This window comes from Carcharhinus amblyrhynchos, chromosome 25 (genome assembly GCF_965287045.1).
Source record: "Carcharhinus amblyrhynchos chromosome 25, sCarAmb.v2.hapA, whole genome shotgun sequence".
Lineage (NCBI taxonomy): Eukaryota > Metazoa > Chordata > Chondrichthyes > Carcharhiniformes > Carcharhinidae > Carcharhinus > Carcharhinus amblyrhynchos.
The window spans coordinates 672323-694755 of record NC_137348.1 but is presented as its reverse complement, the minus strand read 5'-3'; the positions used below and the strand labels follow the sequence as shown (position 1 = coordinate 694755).

Here is a 22433-nt window from a genome sequence, read left to right as displayed (position 1 = left end):
TCTGTGGGAACCCACCCCAGAGTCCAGTGAATTTTGGTAAATTACCACAAGTGCATTTGCTATTTCTCCCACCATCTCTTTTATACCCTGGGATACATTCCATCAGGACCAGGAGACTTGTCTACCTTTAGCCCCATTAACTTGCCCAACACTACCTCTTTCGTGATAATGATAGTTTCTAAGTTCTCACCTGCCATAGCCTTCCTGTCATCAATTTTTGGCCTGATTGAAGTCCATATAGACTACGTCTACGGCCCTGACCTCATCAACCTTCCTGATCACTTCATCAAAGAGCTCTAACAAATTTATAAGGCCTGATCTCCCATGCACAAAGCCAAGCAGACCACTCCTAGTCAATCCCTATCTTTCCAAATGCCTATATACCTTATCCTTCAGAATCCTCCCTAGTAACTTACCCACCACACGTTAGGCTTACCGGTCTATAATTCCCAGGTTTTTCTTCACAGCCCTTCTTAAATAAGGGCACAACATTTGCTATCCTCCGGTCTTCGGGTACCTCACCCATGGCTAACAAAGATGCAAATATCTCAGACTGGGCTCCCGCAATTTCTTCTCTAGCCTCATGCAGTGTTCTTGGATATACCTGGTCAGGGCCACGAGATTTATACACCTTCATACATTTTAATGAGTCCATCACCTCCTCTACTGTAATGCAAACTGTCCCCAATATATCACTATTATCTTTCCCAACTTCCCAAATCTTCATGTCTTTCTCCACAGTAAATAGAGGAGAAATATTCATTGAGAACCTCGCCCATCTCCTGCAGTTCCACAAGTGTCCACTTTGGTCCTTGAGGGATCCTATTCTCTCTCTGGTTATTCTTTTTGCTTTAATATACTCAAAGAATCCCTTTGGATTTACCTTCATCCTCTCAGCCGAAGCTCCTCATGCCCCTTTTTCCCCTCCTAATTTCCTTCTTGAGTATATTCCTGTATCCCCTGTACACCTCCAAGGAATCCCTTGATTCCAGCTGCTTCTTTTTCCTGGCCAAAACGTCAATATGTTTTATCATCCAGAGTTCCCTACTCCTGCCAGCCTTGCACTTTGCCCTAGCAGGAACATATAGACCCTGAATTCCAGCTGTTTCACCTTTAAAGGCACCCCACTTGCCAGAGGTCCCTTTACCCTCAAACAAACTACTCCAATCAACCTGAGCAATTTCTGTCTAATTCCATCAAAATTCGCTTTGCCCCAATTTAGAGCTTTCACCTGCGGATCAGTTTTGTCTCTTTCCATAACTATTTAAAAATTAATAGAACAATGGTCACTGGTCCCAAAGTGCTCCCCCACTGTCACCTCAGTCACTCACAAAGAACAAAGAACAAAATCAGCCCAGGAAACACCCTGCCCTATTTCCCAAGAGTAGGTCATGTTTTGCCCTTTTCCGAATAGGACCTTCTCCATATTGCCTGAGGAAGCTTTCTGAACACATGTAACAAATTCCACCCTCTCTAAGCCCTTAATGCTATGGCAATCCTGGTCATTGTTAGGAAAATTTAAATCCCTACTCTGACATCCCTATTACTCCTGCAAGTCTCCCCAGTCTCCCTGTATATTTGTTCTTCTAATTTGTGTTGATTATTTGGGGACCTATGGTACGACCCTAATAAGGTCACTGTCCCCTTCTTATTTCTTAGTTCCACCCACAAATCCTTGCTGGATGATTCCTCGGTTATTTCATTTGACGACTGCCATGATGCTCCCCTTAATCAAAAATGCAGCTCCCCCTCCTCCACCTCTGTCCTGCCTAAAGTCCCTGTACCCTGGAACATTGAGCTGTCGGTCTTGTCCCTCCCTTAGCCATGTTTCAGTTATGGCTGTAATATCCCAATCCCACTTATCTATCCATGCCCTGAGTTCACTAGCCTTACCTGTCAGCACTCTTGCACTGAAATAGATGCAATTTAATCCAACAGGTTTTCCCTGCTCTCTGCCGTGCTCCTGCCTATCATATCCATTCAGCTTGCTGTTGCTGAGTACCACATCTCCTTTTAGCCCCTCATTTGCTTTTTCCCGCCAATCTAGTTTAAACCCTCCTTTTAGGGCCCTGAGGAGTGTTGAGGAACAGAAGGATCTGGGGGTACAAGTATGTAGTTCATTGAAAGTGGCATCACAGGTGGTTAGAGCAGTGAAGAAGTTGTTTCACACACTAACGTTCCGTCAGGCACTGAATATAGGAGTTGGGACATTATGTCACAGTTGTACAAGTCATTTGTGAGGCTGCACTTGGAGGATTGTGTACAGTTTGCATCCTGTTATAGAAAAGACATTGATAAACGACAAAGAGTGCAATGAAGATTCACAAAGATGTTGCCAAGACTAGTGGGCCTGAGTTACAGGGAGATATTGGCCAGGCTAGGTCTTTATTGCTTGGAATGTAGGAGAATAAGAAGGCATTTGGCATGCTTGGTTTCATTAGTCAGAACTTTGAATACAGGAGTTGGGACGTCTTGTTGAAGTTGTACAAGACATTGGTAAGGTCACACTTGGAATTGCACTGTGTGCAATTCTGGTCACCCTATTATAGAGAGGATATTATTAAACTAGAAAGAATGCAGAAAAAATTTACTAGGATGTTACCAGGACTTGATGGATTGAGTAATAAGGAGAGACTGGATAGACTGGGACTTCTTTCCTCTGGAGTGAAGGAGGCTGAGAGATGATCTTATAGAGGTCTTTAAAATAATGAGGGGCACACATCAGCTAGATAGTCAATATCCTTTCCCAAAGGTAGGGGAGTCTAAAACTAGAGGGCACAGGTTTAAGGTGAGAGGGGAGAGATACAAAAGTGTCCAGAGGGGCAATTTTTTCACACAGAGGGTGGTGAGTGTCTGGAACAAGCTGCCAGAGGCAGTAGTAGAGGCGGGTATAATTTTGTCTTTTAAAAAGCATTGAGATATTTACCTGGGTATAGGGGGATTTGGGCCAAATGTAGGCAATTGTGATTAGATTAGGGATTTAAAAAAAAAGGGTGGCTTGTACAAGTTGGGCAGAAGGGCCTGTTTCCATGCTGTAAACCTCTATGACTCTAAGATCCCACTGCAATCTTTGATAACAAAGAACAAAGAAGAACAAAGAATAACACAGCACGGGAAACAGGCCCTTCAGCCCAACGAGCCCGCGCTGCCATCTTAACTATGTGTTTTTCCTCCTCCACCCTTGACCCATGTCTATGCTTATGGTCCCCCATTGGAAACCAGATTAAGGGGAGAATAATTTATGGACAACTTACACCAATCAGCCTAAGAGCACATCTTTGGGGTGTGGGAGGAAACTGGAGCACCCGGAGGAAACCCACGCAACCACAGGGAGAATGCACAAACTCCCACAGACACAGGTCCAAATCCATGTATCTGCACAGCTAGCAGTGATAGTCACTGAGCTGTTGTGGTGCCCAACTGCTGGTCCAGTTTTAAGCACACACAAGCGACGCGAAGTACTAGGCCACTCTTGAAACATCCAAGAGCAGCCCACGCACGACCCGTGTGCATGCCCCTCGTTAGACAACAAGGTGGACTGACGCACCTGCGGAGTAAAAGAGAAAAAACATCAACACATGTAGCATTAGATTTCCAGGAACGTCCCGAGGTTCTGATCCTTATTTAAAACAGTCTGCTATAACCCTCCATCCCTGTTTCGCTCATGTGTCTATCTAAGTAAACCTTAAACAAGTCCAGTGTGCCTGCCTCCACCACCTTACTTGGCAGTGCATTCCATACCCCCACAACCCCCTGTGTGAAAAACCTCCCTCTAGCATCCAAATTATACCTCTCGCCGCTCACCTTAAGCCCGTGGCCCCTCGTGATATTTGTCTCCAATCTAGGAAAAAGCCTTCCAATGTTTATCTATACCCTTCGTTATTTTATACACCTCTATCAGATCCCCCTTAATCTCCATCTTTCTAAGGAAAAGAGCCCCAGTTTACCCAATCTTTCCTCATAATCCAGTCCTTCCATACCAGGCAGCATCCTGGTAAACCTCCTCTGCACTCTCTCCAGGGTCTCCATGTCCTTCCGGTAGTAAGGTGACCAGAACTGGATGCAGTACTCCAAATGCAGTCTAACCAACGTTCTGTACAACTGTAGCATTAGACGCCAGCTCTTGTACTCTATACCCCTCCCTATAAAGGCTAGCATACCATAAGCTTTCTTCGCAACCTTCTCCACCTGTGTTGCCACCTTCAGAGACTTGTGCACTTGAACTCCCAGGTCCCTCTGCATTTCTATACTCTTAATAGGTCTACCCTTTATCATGTAACTTCCCTCTACATTATTCCTTCCAAAATGCATCACCTTGCATTTATCAGGATTAAATTCCATCTGCCATTTATCTGCCCAATATACCAACCTATCGATATCCTGCTGTGTCACCTGACACTCCTCCTCACTATCCGCCAATCCTGCCACTTTGTGTCATCTGCAAACTTGCTGATCACACCACGTACGCCCTCTTCCGAGTCATTTATATACATTACAAATAGAAGAGGTCCCAGTACTGAGCCCTGCAGCACTCCACTGGTGACAGACCTCCAGCTAGAAAAGGACCCTTCCACTACTACTCTGTCTCCTGTTGCCCAGCCAGTTTTCAATCCATCTAGATACCTGTCCCTGTATCCCATGAGCCTTAATCTTTTCAACCAGCCTACCATGAGGGACTTTGTCAAACGCCTTACTGAAATCCATATAGATGACAACAACGGCTCGTCCTTCGTCAACCGTTTTTGTCCCTCCTCAAAAAATTCTACCAGGTTCGTAAGGCAGGACCTCCCCTTAACAAAGCCATGCTGTGTATCTCTAATCAGATCGCAATGCTCCAAATGCGTATACATCCTATCCCTAAGAATTTTTCCCAACAACTTTCCTACCACTGACGTCAAACCCACCGGCCTATAATTAACGGGTTATCCCTACTGCCCTTTTTAAACAGCGGTACCACATTAGCTATCCTCCAGTCCTCTGGGACCTCACCTGTGTCCAAAGAAGAGACAAAGATTTGCAACAGAGGCCCAGCAATTTCACTTCTCACTTCCCTAAGCAGCCTGGGATAAATACCATCAGGCCCCGGAACTTTATCAGTTTTTATGCTGCCTAAAAACCCTAACACTTCCTCCCTCGTAATGGATATTTCCTTCAACTGATCTACAGCTCCCTCCAAGACATTACAAGACACCAAGACCTCTCCTTTGTGAATACCGATGCAAAGTATTCATTCAGGATCTCCCCCATTCCCTCAGACTGTCTGCACAGTTCCCCTCCTTCGTCCCTAGGAGGACCGATTTTCCCTCTAACCATCCTTTTGTTCCTAATATAAGAGTAAAATGCCTTTGGATTTTCCTTAATCCTATCCGCCAAAGCCACTTCATGCCCACTTTTCGCCCTTCTAACTCCCCTTTTGAGCTCCCTCCTACTCTCTCTATTTTCCTCCAGTGCTCTCTCCGTTCCCAGTTGCTTAGACCTAACATATGCCTCTCTCTTCTTCCTGACCAAGTCCTCAATATCCCCTGTAATCTACGGCTCTCTAATCTTGCCTTTCCCATCCTTCCTCTTTACCGGTACATGTCTTTCCTGCAACCTTTTCAGTTTTCCCTTGAAAGCCTCCCACTTGCCGACTGTGGACTTACCCACAAACAACCTCTCCCTATCAGTATCCATCAGCTCCTGCCTAATCCAGCTATAGCTTGCCTTCCCCTAGTTCAGCACCCTCGCCTTCGGACAGCACTCATCTTTTTCCATTATTATCCTAAAGTAGACAGACTTGTAGTCACTGTTAGCCACATGTTCGCCCACTGCAACCTCAACCACCTGCCCTGGCTCATTACCTAAAACTAAATCCAGTATAGCCCCCTTCCTAGTCGGGCTGGTTACGTACTGCTCCAAGGACCCTTCCAGCACACATTTTACAAATTCCTCCCCATCCGTACCCCCAGCTCTAGGTACCTTCCAATCCACTCCAAGAAGATTAAAATCTCCCAGTACAACAACCCTATTCTTTCTGCACCTATCCAAAATGTCTTTATATATGCCTTCTTCCACTGCCCGTGGGCTGTTGGGTGGCCTATAGTACACCCCTAGCAATCGCTCCCTTCCTTTGCCTCAACTCCACCTACAGCGACTCAATCCCTAACTCTTCCATATTAACCTCCCTTTGCACCGCTGTGATGTGCTCCTTAACTAACAACGCCACCCCACCACCTCTCTTCAACCCTCCTCTGTCACACCTAAAACACTTATACCCAGGAATATTTAGCTGCCAGTCCTGCCCTTCCTTTAACCACGTCTCTGTCACTGCCACCTAACCTTCTTCATTGTCCACTATGTCACAAATCGTGGTATCATCTGCAAACTTACTAATAATGCCTCCCAAATTCAGTAATATAAATGACAAGTAAATAGTGGACCAGCACCGATCCCTGAGGCACATCCCTAGTTGCAGGCCTCCAGTTTGAAAAACAACTCTTTACAGTGACTCTCCGGCTTCTGTCAAGAAGTCAATTTTGTCTTCATTTAGATACCTCACCCTGGATCCCGTGAGATTTAATGTTATGCAATGGCCTACCATGCGGTCCCTTGTCAAAGGCCTTGCTAAAGTCCATGTAGACAACATCAACTGCGCTGCCCTCACCTACCTTCTTGGTTACCCCTTCAAAAAACTCAAATTTATGAGACATGATTTTCCACTCACAAAGCCGTTCTGACTATCCCTTATCAGTCTTTGTGTCTCTAAATGCCTGTAGATCCTGTCTCTCAGAATACCTTCCAACAATTTACCCACCACAGATGTGAGACTCACTGGCCTGTAATTCCCAGGCTTTTCCCTGCAGCCCTTTTTAAACAAAGGCACAACATTTGCCACTCTCCAATCTTCAGGAACCTCACTTGTGGCTGTTGATGCATCAAGTATCTTGGCTAGGGGAACCTGCAATTTCCTCCCTAGCCTCCCACAATGTCCTGGGATACACTTCATCAGGTCCCAGGGATTTATCTACCTTGATGCTCTTTAAGACTTCCAGCACCTTCTTCGCTATAATATGTGCACTCACAAGACATCACTATTTATTTCCCCAAGTTCCCCATGCTTTCTCAACAGTAAATACTGATGAGAAATATTCATTTAGGATCTCACCCATCTCTCGTGGATCCGCACATAGATGACCTTGTTGATCCTTAAAAGGCCCTACCCTCTCCCTACTCTTTTGCCCTTTATGTATTTGTAGAATCCCTTTGGATCTTCCTTTGCCTTATCTGCCAAAGCAATCTGTTCCCTTTTTGCCCTCCTGATTTCTTTCTTAACTCTATTCTTTCACCCTGTATACTCTTCAAAGGATCCACTTGATCCTACCTGCCTATGCATATCATGCGCCTCCTTCTTCTTGACCAGGGCCTCAATATCCCGAGTCATGCACGGTTCCCTACTTCTACCAGTCTTGCCTTTCACTCCTTTGCAGCCCTGATTCCCCCTTGCAGACTGCCCGACCTCCACCCTGATGATCAGTCCTGATCGCTGGCCTCCGTCCCCCACCGAACCAGATTCAGAGTGGCAGAATGACCCTCCCCAACCCCAACTGATCACTCCCATCAGGCCTGTCCCCTTAGGTCCCACCCCCTAGGCACTGTCCCATGCCAAGCTTGGGCACGTTGTCCCTTGGGCAGTGCCAGGGGCCAGGCTAGCACTGCCAAGGTGCTAATGCCCAATGGGCACTTCCCCAATCCTCTGATGGCTGTGATTGCTCCCCCCTTCACTCCATTGGGGTTGGGTCACCAGCTCCCCACAAGTGGAGAGCTATAGTAGTCCGCACTAGAGTGAGCGTCTATTTCCAGCTGGAGCTGACAATGCCGGGATCTGTTGCTGGGAGATGAGCTTGGGGCTAGACATACAGTGCTGATTGCGCTAATCTGGCCTTGCTGAAAGCTCTTGCCTGCTGAGCTAAAACATCAGTGCAGTGGGATGGAAGAATCACCCCCAATGTGTCTTGTTCTGAGTACTCCAGTTCAGGATGGATGTGAAAGCATTAGCGCATGAAGAAACATTTGAGAATGGCTCCATGGAGGAGCAACATTGGTTACATGGACAGTTTGTTAAAGTTGGGGCTGTTCTCTTTGGCATTGAGAAAATCATGAGAAATTTGGTAGTGGTGCTCAAAAGGAATCTAGACAGAGTAGATAGGGAAAAAACCTCTTCAGTTGGTAGAAGGATCGAGAACCAGAGGACTCTGATTTTAAGTGAATTCCTGAAATAAAGGGTGATGAGGAAAAGTTTTTTAATGCAAAACTGATCTGGGTAACACTGTTTGCAGCTAAGAAGACAGATATAACTTGGCTTTCGAAACAGAATTGGAAAACTACCTGAAGAAAAAATAAAATTGCTGAGCTACAGAGAAAAGATGGGTGGACGGAGATCAGTGAGTGACTCTCGCAGCACGCTGGCATCGGCAAAATGAATGGCACTTACTGGCCTTGCTCACCTTGAAACCGCAAAATCCCACCCAATGTCAACAGATCATTCCGTAATCTGCCCCTTGCCCGCTCTGATTCCTGTGGCATGTGAAACATGAAATTCCAGCCCTGGGTGCAAGTGGAACTCAGTGACTCTGGCAGAATGCTGGCATTGACACAATGTAAGAAGTCTCACAATATTAGGTTAAAGTCCAACAGGTTTATTTGGTACGAAACACCACTAGCTTTCAGGATTTGCCCCTTCAACAGGTGAGTGAGAGTTCTGATCACAAACAGAGCATATAAAGGTACACAGTTTACAGAATACTGATAAGAATGCAAGTCTTTACAGCTAATCAAGTCTTAAAGGTGCAGACAATGTGAGTGGAGACAGCATTAAGCACAAAGAGATGTGTATCGTCTCCAGACAGGACAGTAAGTGAGATGTTGCAAACCCAGGCAAGTCATGGGGGTTACAGATAGTGCGACATGAACCCAACATCCCGGTTGAGGCCGGCCTCATGGGTGCGGAACTTGGCTATCAGTCTCTGCTCAGCGACTCTGCGCTGTCGTGTGTCATGAAGGCCGCCTTGGAGAATGCTTACCTGAAGATCAGAGGCCGAAAGCTCGTGACCGCTGAAGTGTTTGCCAACAGGAAAAGAACAGCTTTGCCTGTGATTGTCGAGCGGTGTTCATTCATCAGTTGTCGTAACGTCTGCATGGTCTCCCCAACGTACTATGCCTCGGGACATTCTTTCCTGCAGTGTATCAGATAGACAACATGGCCCGAGTTACAAGAGTATGTGCCTGTGCCGTGTACCTGGTGGACGGTGTTCTCACGTGAGATGATGGAATCTGTGTCAATGACCTGGCATGTCTTGCAGAGGTTGCTGTGGCAGGGTTGTGTGGTATTGTGGTCACTGTTCTCCTGGAGGCTGGTAGTTTGCTGCTGATAATGGTCTGTTTGAGTTTGTGCAGTTGTTTGAAGGCGAGAAGTGGGGGTGTGGGGATGACCCTGGCGAGATGTTCGTCTTCATCAATGATATGTTGAAGACTCCGGAGAAGATGTCGTAGCTTCTCCACTCTGGGGAAGTACTGCATGACGAAGGGTACTCTGTCCACTGTGTCCCGTGTTTGTCTTCCGAGGAGATCAGTGCAGTTTTTTGCTGTGGTTCGTTGGAACAGTTGATCGATGAGTCGAGCGCCATATCCTGTTCTTATGAGGGCATCTTTCAACATCATATTGACAAAATGAACAGAATTTAATGAAAAAAATGTGAAGTGCTGAATGAGTGAATAAATGGGAAAGGTTCAGACTTGGCTATTGAACACAAGTGCACGTAGTGTAAAAAGAAATTGCCAGGATGCGATTATCAGCAGGGTGGGGTGAGGATACGGGAAGAAGGGCCTAAGCTTGCTGGGGAAATCACTTGCTGAACTCTGGGGGCATCATTGCATAGGCACCCTACACTGTGAGGTCTCCTGTTTCCTCCCCCCCACCCCACCCTCACCCATGGACATTGGGATCCTGCCCCTACAGACAATCCCTCCCAACTCTAAAGAACGCCCCCATTGTAGCTCCACCCTATCGGCACTGCCTCAGCAGTTTTAGTGCCTGGTGGCCAGTCAGGCAGGTAGTGCCCAGCCCAGCCCTGCCCCCAGCCGTTTGAGGCTTCAATGGCCTCTGGTTTCACTGACAAAACAGTGCTAGTATGATGCACGGAGGCACGAACCTGGCTTTTGACCTCCTGCCCCATCTTAACATCTTGCCTCGCCAAAGATTGGGCAGGGTGCAGTCGTACAATTGCATCCAAGGAGTAAATGATGTCCAATCTGTTTCTATAGTAATGGACTGAAAGCTCACCTCAGGTTCAGGATAACCACATTCATTCCGAGCAAGGAGTCAAGAGCTAATGGAGTAGCGGGTTAAACTCATGTGAATAATGGGAAAGGCAGAAAAGGACGCTTTTAATTGATGTTAAGCTATGAGAATTTGCAGTAGGGTTTGTCTCAGTGTCAATGGTGGAATGATAAAGTTGTCTGTCATTGATTCTGAAACTCTGCCATTGTAAATCTACCTCAGGCGTGTATCTAGGATAGACAACTGCAATTCTGCCTGTTTCCAGATATTATTAAAGCGACAAAAATTACTGGTACGACTCTCATTCATTTAAAATCATAGAATCCCAAAGTGTAGGAGGCCATTCTCTCATCGAGCCTGCACTGACCATCCCTCGCAGGCCCTCTTCCCATAATACCATGCATTTACCCTGCTCAAAATGAACTGAAAAATTCGGCCACATGTACAAACTTGTTTATTATTTTTTGTAAAGTATTGGTTTTAAAATATATACAAACTTTGCACAGATTGTTCCAATGTGCTTTTCTTTTTTTCCCCCTAACTCCATGAAGGCTGGCTAAATGTTTTGGACTAGATGAAATGGAAGAATTTTACTGAGCATATCTGAAACTGTAAAATGCAGCTGGGAAAAAGGCAACCAAAATACCATTAACAATAATAGAACTATAAAATTAACAGTTATGTTATTAAATATTAAAGCACATTTGCAGCATTAAGCCTGAATTTTTTGACATAACTGTATAGGATTGATAACTGAAGAACATTATTTTCTCTAAAAAAGTTACAAAATTTTATTACTTACAGAGAAAATATAGTCACTGGGACTATCTGACACAACCAAAAACTTTAAAACAACACAGCTGGAACATTTGGATATTTGATGTGAGAAGGGGCTTCCCAGAACCTTTACAAAGGGCTTTAGCAGCATAACTGACAGGCTGGTACATTCAGGGCTGCAGATACAGATGCAGCAATAACCATCAACATTGGCAGGCAGACAGGGATTATTATGATTGGGAGGGACCTGGATATTTTTAGGTTAGTGGTGACAGACAGTTAGTTATTTTCAGATTGGGAAATGGGAATATATATTAGGCGATTGTGATTTTGACCCAATTTGCCAGCTTTACATGAGCACAGTTTATTCCAGAAATTAAAACTCCAATCAGTACAGACTACTTAGCTCATTTGTCATTAACTTTCATTAACAAAGATATTTACCGTCACTCCCTCTAACTGCTCAAACCCCTATTTTCCACACTTTTGGTCGATTCATCCCAAAAGTGCCCATTTAAACTGTATCAAGGAAGTTACTGACCAGAAACTGAGTATTTTCCCATTAAGCTGTACAATGTTAATTATTGTCTTTGGAATATTTGAATCATTGGAAGCAAGATGTTGGACACACTGATGTTTCACTGATGTGCTCCCTATCATTTCCTTTGATGGAAAGTTCTGGAATATCAGAGTAAAGAATATCTTGAACAGTATCAGCACTTTTCACGAACTGAAGAAATGTAAAGTGTACAGCTACTGGATTGAGCCACTGGACTAAGGTGTATTGAGCCGAAATCATTGATGAAGCAACAGGGACATGATGAGTCCAGGAAGTGACAGCACGCTAATCATTGGATTAACAGCTATTCCAAATACTAAAGTCTGGATTTTCACGAGGGAAGCACAAGTTGGGAGTCAGGGGAGCTCTCACCACCTCAAACCTGTCTCTATTCAGAAGGCCCCCATTATTTTTGTTCTGAAGAGTCAGGTGACAGGCTGGAATGCCCACTTTCATTTAATGGGATATTGGCCTAATGTTAATGTCAGGCACACTAATAGCTAACCCCCATCTACACCACACGCCTCCTTGTATGCCCCACGTCCCCTCATTTCTCCTTTGCTCCTTCCATACCTATTCTCCCAGTATGGTGGCATAGTGGTTAGCACTGCTGCCTCACAGCACCAGGGACCCAGTTCAACTGTGTGGAGTTTGCACATTCTCCCTGTGTCTGCGTGGGTTTCCTCCCACAGTCCAAGGATGCACAGATTAGCCATGTTAAATTATCACTTAGTGTCAGGGGGACTAGCAGGGTAAATGCATGGAGTTATGGGGATATGGCCTGGGACGAATTGTGGTCAGTGCAGACTTGATGGACTGAATGCCATACTTCTGCACTGTAGGATTCTATGAATCACTGTTTTATGGAACTATAAGTCAGTGACAATTCTTTTAAATGATCCTGAATTAGACACAAAGTGAGGTTTTGAAAAGATCCTTTAAAAAGATGCTTTGAAAAGAAAAAGGCTCAGGTTATAATCCCTTAAAATAGCGCCAATGTCATGAGCTTTATATTTATGTCAGCCCTTCTAATTGTCCGTCAATAAACACATCAGCAGTGAAAAACTTTTTCAACAATACAGCAGCTGTTACAAGTAGAAATCTCAATCAAACAGCTATTTCTATAGAACTAAAAAAATGCTGGAAAGCCTTAGCAGGTCTGCCAGCAATTTTAGAGAAAGGAAGGAATTTCATCCCTCCCACCCCACTGGCAGTTCCAAAGGCATGGGGCCTCAGCAGGAGGCTCAAAAATCAGTTTTCTGTCAGCATGAATTTCCTGTGGGGTCTCCTGCCACAGCCAATTGGGAAACCCACTGGTGGCCAGTATGAAATGGATTTGCATCCTATGATAACCCCCAGGACTTGCATGGGGAGATCACTGATTGACTTCCCTGTGAGACCCATTGAATACAATCTCCCTGAGGATTGGTAATTAACTCACTAACCCATTTACCGAGTCCTATATAAAGCAGACCCCTGAGTGGGTCCATTATTGCCTTGGCCCAGTTGGGATCTATTTGTGCTCACTACAGGCTTGTGTTTTTTGCTTTACTTTATTTTGTGCAATAAAGCACTGTTCCTTTACAGCCGACTTCTGGAGTTATTATATATCCCACTAATAGAATGAAAGCCTGACAGGAATCTTTCCTTCATGTCTGATTGTCCGCAATACCAGCAGGAAAACATGTCAGTCCAGAACATATCCAGAACAATGCGGCATTAAGTTAGGACTTATCCGAAGATTGCCTGGGGCTGCCAGTGGAGGTAGGGAAGGAGTTTGGAAGGGAGGATGCCAGTGATCATGGAACACCACAGCAGTGGCTGGGGGAAGAAGCATCGATCAGGTCAATCTTCTAGATTCAGTGTCATTAAGGAGGCCCACCTCCCAAGATCAGAGTTCCTGCAGGCCTATCTTTTTTCTTCATTGGGTGGGTCAGTGATGTTGGGTGCCTTTTAAATAGGGCATCCAGATATGACACAGGACATGCCATGCTGCGGAATATAGCACTAAATTGCATAATTAATGAGATAAGAGCTGGAAGAAGTGGCGTGGTTTCCCATTGGCTTCCACAGCAGGAAATACTCCGTTCCCATCACGGGACATTGGGCAGAATTCTGCCCTCTGGGTCAATGTCCGTGAGAAGTGAGACTTCTTGGAACTCAGCCAGGCATTCAATGAAACCATTGGTTCTGTTTGCTTTTGTTGATTTGACAGGCGATCTTATTATGAATCAAAGGCAAATTACTGCGGAAGCTGGAACCTAAAATAGTTGGAACAGAAAATGCTGAAGATTTCATTATGAATGCCTGACTGAACTCCATGAATGGCTAATCTACTTAGAACTCAGTAAGCAATGCCTACGCAGTTGCAGAGGAGAATGAAAAGCTACGTTTGGCTGACACTGTAACAACTTTGTTCCTTTTCACTGCCTTGTTTATTTGCACAGATTACAAGATATGAAGTGGAAAACAATTTCCGACAGATCCTATGATTAGCTGTTATTGATTGACAGCTTTATGAGACAGTAAGAGGGTCGATGTATTTCAATGGCAATGCAAATGGCTGTTCTTCCTTGGTTAACGGCTCAGAGCTCAGGTTCCCCTGTCATTCAAAACTCCTCAGAGGCTGTGAACTATGCCAACTTACAGAAGGGGCCTGACTCTACCAAAAGTGCGGGGGATGATGAGACTGAACTGTCTATCCCCATAATAGAGCAACAAAGAGTGGAGCACTACATATGGGCTGGCTACCTGACTTCTTCTCTGTGTCAATGAAAGCTGCCAGAATCTTGTCTACCCACCATTTTTAAATGCTTGCCAAGCTGAAAATCCAGACCCAAAGGGCCATGGAGACTATCATGACATATAGCAAGGAAACAATTAATTCAGAGGGACTGGACTGATTGAGGTTGAAGCAATGGACTGAGCAAAAGAGTGCTGCAGTTACAGGCAACATTGATGATTAATATCATGATCATTTGGTTGGGAGCCATTCACCCTGGATCTTTATTAGAAATGATAAAGTATTTGTAATTAGTATAATAAAAATAGACATGTTGTATTGACATTGAACTATTACCTACCCTATCACTTAGCACGTAATATGGAATTACATTAAATAAGGAATGGTTGTGATAAATGGCCTTGCATAATAGTTTGCAGAGTTAATCATCATTCATACAATCATGTCTCCATGTTCAGTAGCATTATTTGTGGTTGCATGGTAATAAAATAATTTATAACTGCATATCTGGAATAGGGTACAATGGCTCTGCCAAATACTGATGGGCAGAATGCTATATATGACAGCATGCACTGGGCTAAAAGCTTCTGAGGGTCCAGGAAACCCGACAGCCTCATAGCAAATTTTTCTTCATCCAGCACAATGGGATAGCAATATCGCACAGGTTCCCATGGGAAGAAGTCACTCTATTCTTGCAGGAAAACTAATTCTAATCAGGCACACATCATTCTTTCGTTCACATCTTGGGACGTACAGTGATTCTGCCAGCCTGTACTATGAATTAACAGTTCTACAGGACCTGCAGCAAGCTTTGCTGTAATACCAATGGGAGCACAGATTGACTTTTATTGCCAGTACACAATTAGTCCCAAGTTGATCTTGACAACTGTCATCTGTGGAATAATAACAGGAATTGTCAGTACCTCAAGAAGCTGTCAATTCTCCTTATCTGCAGTAAAAAAATACACAGTTGAAAAATGCACACATTAACATGTTGAAATCTGATCTAGTCACCACTCTGAAGGGCTAAATTGAGAGCTAGCTTCTAAGTCCAAGTATACACCAGCGTAGATATCAGGTTCTCAATCTAATACAATGGAAAAGAAACAAGAGGAAGAGCAATGGTACAAAATACCATGGATAATTGGAGCACATTCTGGGGAAGGTGGGACCTGTACAAACAGGACGGTTTGCACCTGAACCAGAGGGGCACCAATATCCTAGGAACGAAATTTGCTACGGCTCTTCGGGGGGGGGGGTTTAAACTAATTTGTCAGAGGGATGGGAAAACGAGCTGTAGTCCAAAGCCAGTGTTGAGGATAGTGAGGTACCAAGGAAGGTATCAAGGTTGCAGGAGTGTACAGGCAGACAGGATGGTGGGTTGAAGTGTATCTACTTCAATGCAAGCAGCATCAGGAGTAAGGTAGGTAAACTTGGAGTGTGGATTGGTAGTTGGGACTATGATATTGTGGCCATTACGGAGGCATGGTTAGAACAAGGACAGGAATGGTTGTTGGCAGTTCCAGGGTATAGGTGTTTCAGTAAGAGTAGGGAAGGTGGTAAGAGAGGTGGAGGGGTAGCATTACAAAAGAACATAAGAAATAGGGGCAGGAGTAGGCCATCTAGCCCTTCGAGCCTGCCCCGCCGTTCAATAAGGTCATGGCTGATCTGAAGTGGATCAGTTCCACTTTCCCGCTTTCTCCCCATAACTCGTAATTCCCCTGTCTATCAGAAACCTATCTACCTGTGGCTTAAATATATTTAGCGAGGTAGCCTCCACCACTTCAATGGGCAGAGAATTCCAGAGACTCACCACCCTTTGAGTGAAGAAGTTCCTCCTCAACTCTGTTCTAAACTGCTCACCCCCCACTTATTTTGAGGCTATGGGAGTTTGCACATTCTCCCCGTGCTTGTGTGGATTTTCTCCGGGTGCTCCGGTTTCCTCCCATACCCCAAAGACATGCTTTTGGGCTGACTGGTGTTAATAAATTGTCCCTAAATTGGATCTCCCTTAATCTGGCGCACATATAATTCTCTAAATTTGCACCCCTTTATTGTGGAGTCCATGAGATGTAGACAAAAGTCATAGGAGGAGGATTGGAATGAGGCACTCACTGAGTGTTCAAATAGGCGGCATGGGCTTGTAGGGCCGAAGGGCCTGTTTCCTGTGCTGTGTTGTTCTTTGTTCTTTGAAATGAGCAGTCATGTTGTTAGGAGTTTTCTATAGGCCCTCAAATAGTGGTAGAGATGTGGAGGAGGAAATGGCAAAGCAGATTATGGAAAGGTGTTGAGGTCACAGGGTAGTTATCATGGGTGACTTTAACTGTCCAAATATTCATTGGAACCTTTACAGATCGAATAGTTCGGATGGGACACTTTTTGTACAGTGTGTACAGGAGGGTTTCCTGACACAATATGTGGCTAAGCCGTCAAGAGGTGGGGCCACATTGGACTTGGTATTGGGTAATGAATCAGGCCAAGTGTTAGATTTGTTTGTGGGAGAGCACTTTGGAGATAGTGATCACAATTTGGTGTCTTTCATTATTGCAAAGAGGGACAGGGTCACATGGCAGGGCAAGGTGTATAATTGGGGCAGGGGTAATTATGATGTGATTAGGCAAGAATTAGGGAGCATATAACATGGGAACAGAAACTGTTAGGTAAAGGCACAAATGAAAAGTGGAGCTTATTTAAGGAACAAATACTGTTGGTCCTTGATAGGTATGTCCCTGTCAGGCAGGGAGGAAATGGCCGAGTGAGAGAACCATGGTTCACGAAAGCGGTTGAATGCCTTGTCAAGAGGAAAAAGGAATCGTATGTAAGGATGAGAAAACAAGGTTCAGTTGGGTCGCTTGAGGGTTACAAGGTAGAAGGAATGACTTAAAAAAAAAGAGCTTAGAAGAGCTAGGAGGGGGCATAAGAAGTCCTTGGCGGATCGGATCAAGGAAAACCTCAAGGCTTTTTATTCTTATGTGAGAAATAAAAGAATGACCAGGGTGAGGCTAGGGCCAGTCAAGGATAGTAGTGGGAACTTGTACATGGAGTCAGAAGAGATAGGTGAGGCATTGAATGAATACTTTTCTTCAGTGTTCACTAAGGAGAGGGGCCGTGTTTTTGACAATGAGTGTGTGATACCGGCTGATAGGATGGAGGAGGTAGATGTTCTGAGGGAAGATGTATTAGCAATTTTGAAAAACCTGAGGGCCAATAAGTCCCCTTGGCCAGATGGGATATATCCTAGGATACTTTGGGAGTCAAGGGATGAGATTGCGGAGCCTTTAGCTTTGATCTTTGGGCCCTCACTATCCATGGGAATTGTGCCAGAGGACTGAAGAGTGGCAAATGTTGTTCCTCTCTTCAAGAAAGGAAGTAGGAATGACCCTGATAATCATAGGCCAGCTAGTCTTACATCGGCAGTCAGTAAGTTAATGGAAAAGGTTCTAGGGATAGGACTTACGACCATTTGGAAAGATGCAGCTTAATCCGGGATAGTGAGCATGGATTCGTGAGGGGTAAGTCCTGCCTCACAAATTTGATTGAATTCTTTGAGGAGGTAACTAAGTGTGTAGATGAAGGTAGGCAATTGATGTCGTATACATGGATTTTAGTAAGTAATTTTGATAGGATTCCCTGTAGTAGGCTCATGAAGAAGGTAAGGAGGTGTGGGATAGAAGGAAATTTGGCTGATTGGATAAGTAACTGGCTGTCTCATAGAAACAGAAAGAAGTCTCACAACACCAGCTTAAAGTCCAACAGGTTTATCTGTAGCAAACACCACAAGCTTTCGGAACAGGCTGTCCCTTCGTCAGGTGGGTAGGAGTTCTGATCACAAGCAGGGCAGAAAGTCACACTCAATTTACATGAATAATGATTGGAATGTGAATCTTTACAGCTAATCAAGTCTTAAAGGCACAGATAATTTGAGTGGAGAGAGCATAAGCACAGGTTAAAAGGATGTGTCCTGTTTCCTGACAGGAAAGTTAGTGAGATTTTGCAAGTCCAGGCAAGTTGTGGGGATTACAGATAATGTGACATGAACCCAAGATCCCGGGTGAGGCCGTCCTCATGTGTGCGGAACTTGGCTATCAGTCTCTGCTCAGCGACTCTGCGCTGTCGTGTGTTGTGAAGGCCGCCTTGGAGAACGCTTACCCGATCTTTTCGCTGGAGCGGGTGGAGTGAAGGTCGCACGGAGTAAAGCTAAGTGATTACCTTTGTAAAGATTTTTGTGGGCTTTGTAACAATTTTTCTACTTTAAAAACTAGACAGGAAGTGGGCCGCGGGGCTTTTGGGAAGGGATTTTTTTTTACCACGCAAAGTTTAAAAGGAGGCTTGCTGTAGACAGCGGGCAGCGGAGTGAGAGGGAAGCAGAGTGAGAAGTAAGGGCTTTGGATCAAAGGGCTTGGCAGAAAAGGGCGAGGTAAGTTTAAATGCAAGAGTGAGGTTGTCCACTTTGGTAGGAAAAAAGGTAGGAAGGACTACTACTTACATGGCGAAAAGCTGCAGCATGATACGGTGCAGAGGGACCTGGGGGTCCTTGTGCATGAGCCACAAAAACCCAGCCTGCAGGTGCAGCAGGTGGTCAGGAAGGCAAATGGGATGCTGGCCTTCATAGTGAGGGGGATTGAATATAAAAGTAGGGAGGTCTTGCTGCAACTGTACAGGGCAGTGGTGAGGCCGCAGCTGGAGTACTGTGTGCAGTTTTGGTCATCGTACTTGCGCAAGGATATTTTGGCCTTGGAGGGAGTGCAGAGGAGGTTCACTAGGCTGATACTGGAGTTGAGGGGGTTGAGCTATGAGGAGAGGCTGAATAAACTAGGCTTGTACTCATTAGAGTTTAGAAGGATGAGGGGAGATCTCATTGAGATGTACAAGATGATGAGAGGGATGGATAGGGTAGAGATGGAGAGGTTCTTCCCGCTCAGAAAGGACAGCAGGACTAGAGGGCACAGCCTCATGATAAGGGGGGGGGGCAGTTTCGAACGGAGTTGAGGAGGAACTTCTTCACTCAAAGGGTGGTGAATCTCTGGAATTCTCTGCCCATTGAAGTGGTGGAGGCTACCTCGCTAAATATATTTAAGACGCGGGTAGATAGGTTTTTGGTAGGCAAGGGAATTAAGGGTTATGGGGAGAAGGTGGGAAAGTGGAACTGAGCCACTTCAGATCAGCCATGATCTTATTGAATGGCGGGGCAGGCTCGAAGGGCTAGGTGGCCTACTCCTATTTCTTATGATCTTTCTTATGTTCTTATTAAATTCTTAACTGTGTTTAGAAATCACTAAGGGACTATAATGGAGGGGCATGTGATGTGCTGTTTCTGTATGATGTGGAGCTGGCGGACCCCAAGGTCCTTCCCGTGACCATGTCTGTAGTAAGTGCTGGATGCTTGAAGAGCTCCAGCTCAAAGTAGATGAGCTGACCTCTGAGCTTCAGACACTGAGGGTCATCAGGGAGAGGGAGTGTAACCTAGATAATGGGGTGCAAGAGAGATCCACACCCCCTAGACTGGCTAACTCTAAGGGTCAGGAACAAGAGGGTGCTGCTGGGGGGAGGAAGGAGGGGGGAGTGGGGAGGAAGAGTGAGAGGAAGGAGAGGGGAGTGGGGAGGAAGGGGGAGTGGGGAGGAAGGGTGAGAGAAAGGAGGGGGAGAGGGGGGAGGAAGGGTGAGAGGAAGGAGGGGAAGGTGGGGAGGAAGGGTGAGAGGGAGGAGGGAGGAGTGGGGAGGAAGGAGGGGGGGGACCCAAAGGCCTCAGCCTCTCAATCTGCACAACAGGTTTGAGGTTCTTGCTCTGAGTGTGGACAAGAACGATGGCTGTAAGGTTTATGAGCAAACTGCCCACAGTACAGTGGTGCAGACACAGGACAAAGGGGAAGAAGAGGAATGTAGTGGTAATTGGGGATAGTGTAGTTAAGGGTATAGACACTGTCTTTTGTCACAATGATAAAGAATACAGAAGGGTGCGTTGTCTGCCTGGTGCTCGGGTCTGGGATGTCTCATCTGGGCTGCAGAGGAACCTGGAGTGGGAAGGTGAGAATCCGGTCGTTGTGGTACATGTGGGTGCCAACGACATAGGCAAAATGGGAACTAAGGATCTGCAGAGGGAGTATGAAAAGCTGGGAATGAAATTAAAAAGCAGAACCAACAAGGTGGTTATCTCTGGATTACTACCTGAACTGCGTGCAGATGGGCGAAGGGTAGATAGGAATAAAGAGATGAATGGGTGGCTCAGGGATTGGTGTGGGAGGAATGGGTTTGAATTTATGGGGCATTGGCACCAGTATTGGGGCAGGTGGGACCTGTTCAGATGGGATGGTCTTGGTCAGAACCGTGCTGGGAACAGAGTCCTGGCGAATCGTACAACTAGGATTGTAGATAAGGCTTTAAACTAATTTGGGGGGGGAGGAGAGGAGGTGCAGGGGTGGGAGGAATTACAATGTCTAAAGTAAAAGAGAGGGTATGGGCACGGGAAAATGTTGAGGATGTCCCAATAATAAAGGGAGTAGGGGGCATGAGAAAGATTGGTAGCGTCCCTTCAAATAGGGACCAGATAAAGGCTGGGATAAAGACACTTTACCCAAATGCACGAAGCATTCGGAACAAAGTGAATGAGCTGGTGGCGCAGATCAGCACAAATGGATATGATCTGGTGGCCATTACAGAAACGTGGTTGCAAGGTGACAGGGACTGGGAGCTGAATGTCCAGGGGTATCAAGTGTTTAGGAAGGATAGAAGGGAGGAAGAAAGGGGTGGGGTAGCTCTGCTGATTAAGGATAATATCAGGGTGGTAGTAAGGGAAGATATAGGCTCCAAAGAGCAGAACGTGGAATCGTTGTGGGTGGAGATAAGGAACAGTATGGGGAGGAAGACGCTGGTGGGTGTGGTCTATAGGGCCCCAAATAATAACTTGGAGGTGGGGCGGGCTATAAACAAGCAAATAAATGATGCGTGCAGGAATGGAACGGCAATAATTATGGGGGATTTCAATCTACATATTGATTGGTTGACCCAAGTCGAACGCGGTGGGCTTGAGGAAGAGTTCTTGGAATGCTGCCGGGATAGTTTCCTTGAACAGCGTGTGACGGAGCCGATGAGGGAGCGAACTATCTTAGAACCGGTGTTGTGTAACGAGGCAGGTAGAATTAGGGATCTTGTTGTGAGGGATGCTCTTGGGATGAGCGATCATTGTATGGTTGAGTTTTTGATGCAGATGGAGGATGAGAAAGTAGGGTCCCGGACCTGTGTCCTCTGTTTGAACAGAAGGGAATACGATAGGATGAGAGAGGAATTGGCGAATGTTGATTGGGGGCGCAGATTGGTCGGTAGGGCTGTTGAGGAACAGTGGAGGATCTTTAAGGAGATCTTTTTCGGTGCTCAGTAGAAATATATTCCAATGGTAAAAAAGGAACGTAGGAGAATGGATAATCAGCCGTGGTTATCGAAGGAAATAAAGGAGAGTATTAAAAGCTGATGCGTCTAGAGTGGCTAAAAGTAGTGGGCGAGTAGAAAATTGGGAGAGGTTTAAAAATCAACAAAGAATGACTAAGAAGTTGATAAAGAAAGGAAGGATAGACTATGAAGCTAAACTAGCACTAAATATAAAAAAGGACAGTAAGAGTTTTTACAAATATATAAAGAAGAGGAGGCTGGCTAAAGTGAATGTTGGACCCTTAGAGGATGAGAGGGGGGATTTAGTGGTGGGAGATGAGGAAATGGCTAAGGCCTTAAATAAGTTTTTTGCCTCGGTCTTCACGGAGGAGGACGCGAATAGTTTGCCGGATATTAAAGATAGAAGGATGGTAGGAGTTGAGCGCCTGAATGCGATTACTGTCACTAGAGAGGTAGTGCTTGATCGACTAATGGGACTGAAGGTGGACAAGTCCCCAGGACCGGATGGAATGCATCCCAGGGTTCTGAAGGAAATAGCAGAGGTGATAGTGGATGCCTTAGTGATTATTTACCAAACTTCGCTGGATTCCGGGGAAGTGCCGGAAGATTGGAAAACGGCTAATGTTACGCCGTTGTTTAAAAAAGGTAGCAGGCAA

The 22433-nt window shown here is 45.4% G+C and overlaps 1 protein-coding gene across 1 annotated transcript in view; it reads right to left on the bottom strand.

The window, feature by feature from the left end:
• Positions 1–10770: 10770 nt before the first annotated feature.
• Positions 10771–22433, bottom strand: part of ttc16 (tetratricopeptide repeat domain 16) — a 180920-nt gene continuing 169257 nt past the window's right edge. Inside the window, exon 19 of the mRNA XM_080212074.1 lies at positions 10771–15287. Coding sequence (XP_080068200.1) covers positions 15169–15287 — 119 coding nt within the window. The 3' untranslated portion in view covers positions 10771–15168. The remainder of the gene's footprint in view (positions 15288–22433) is intronic.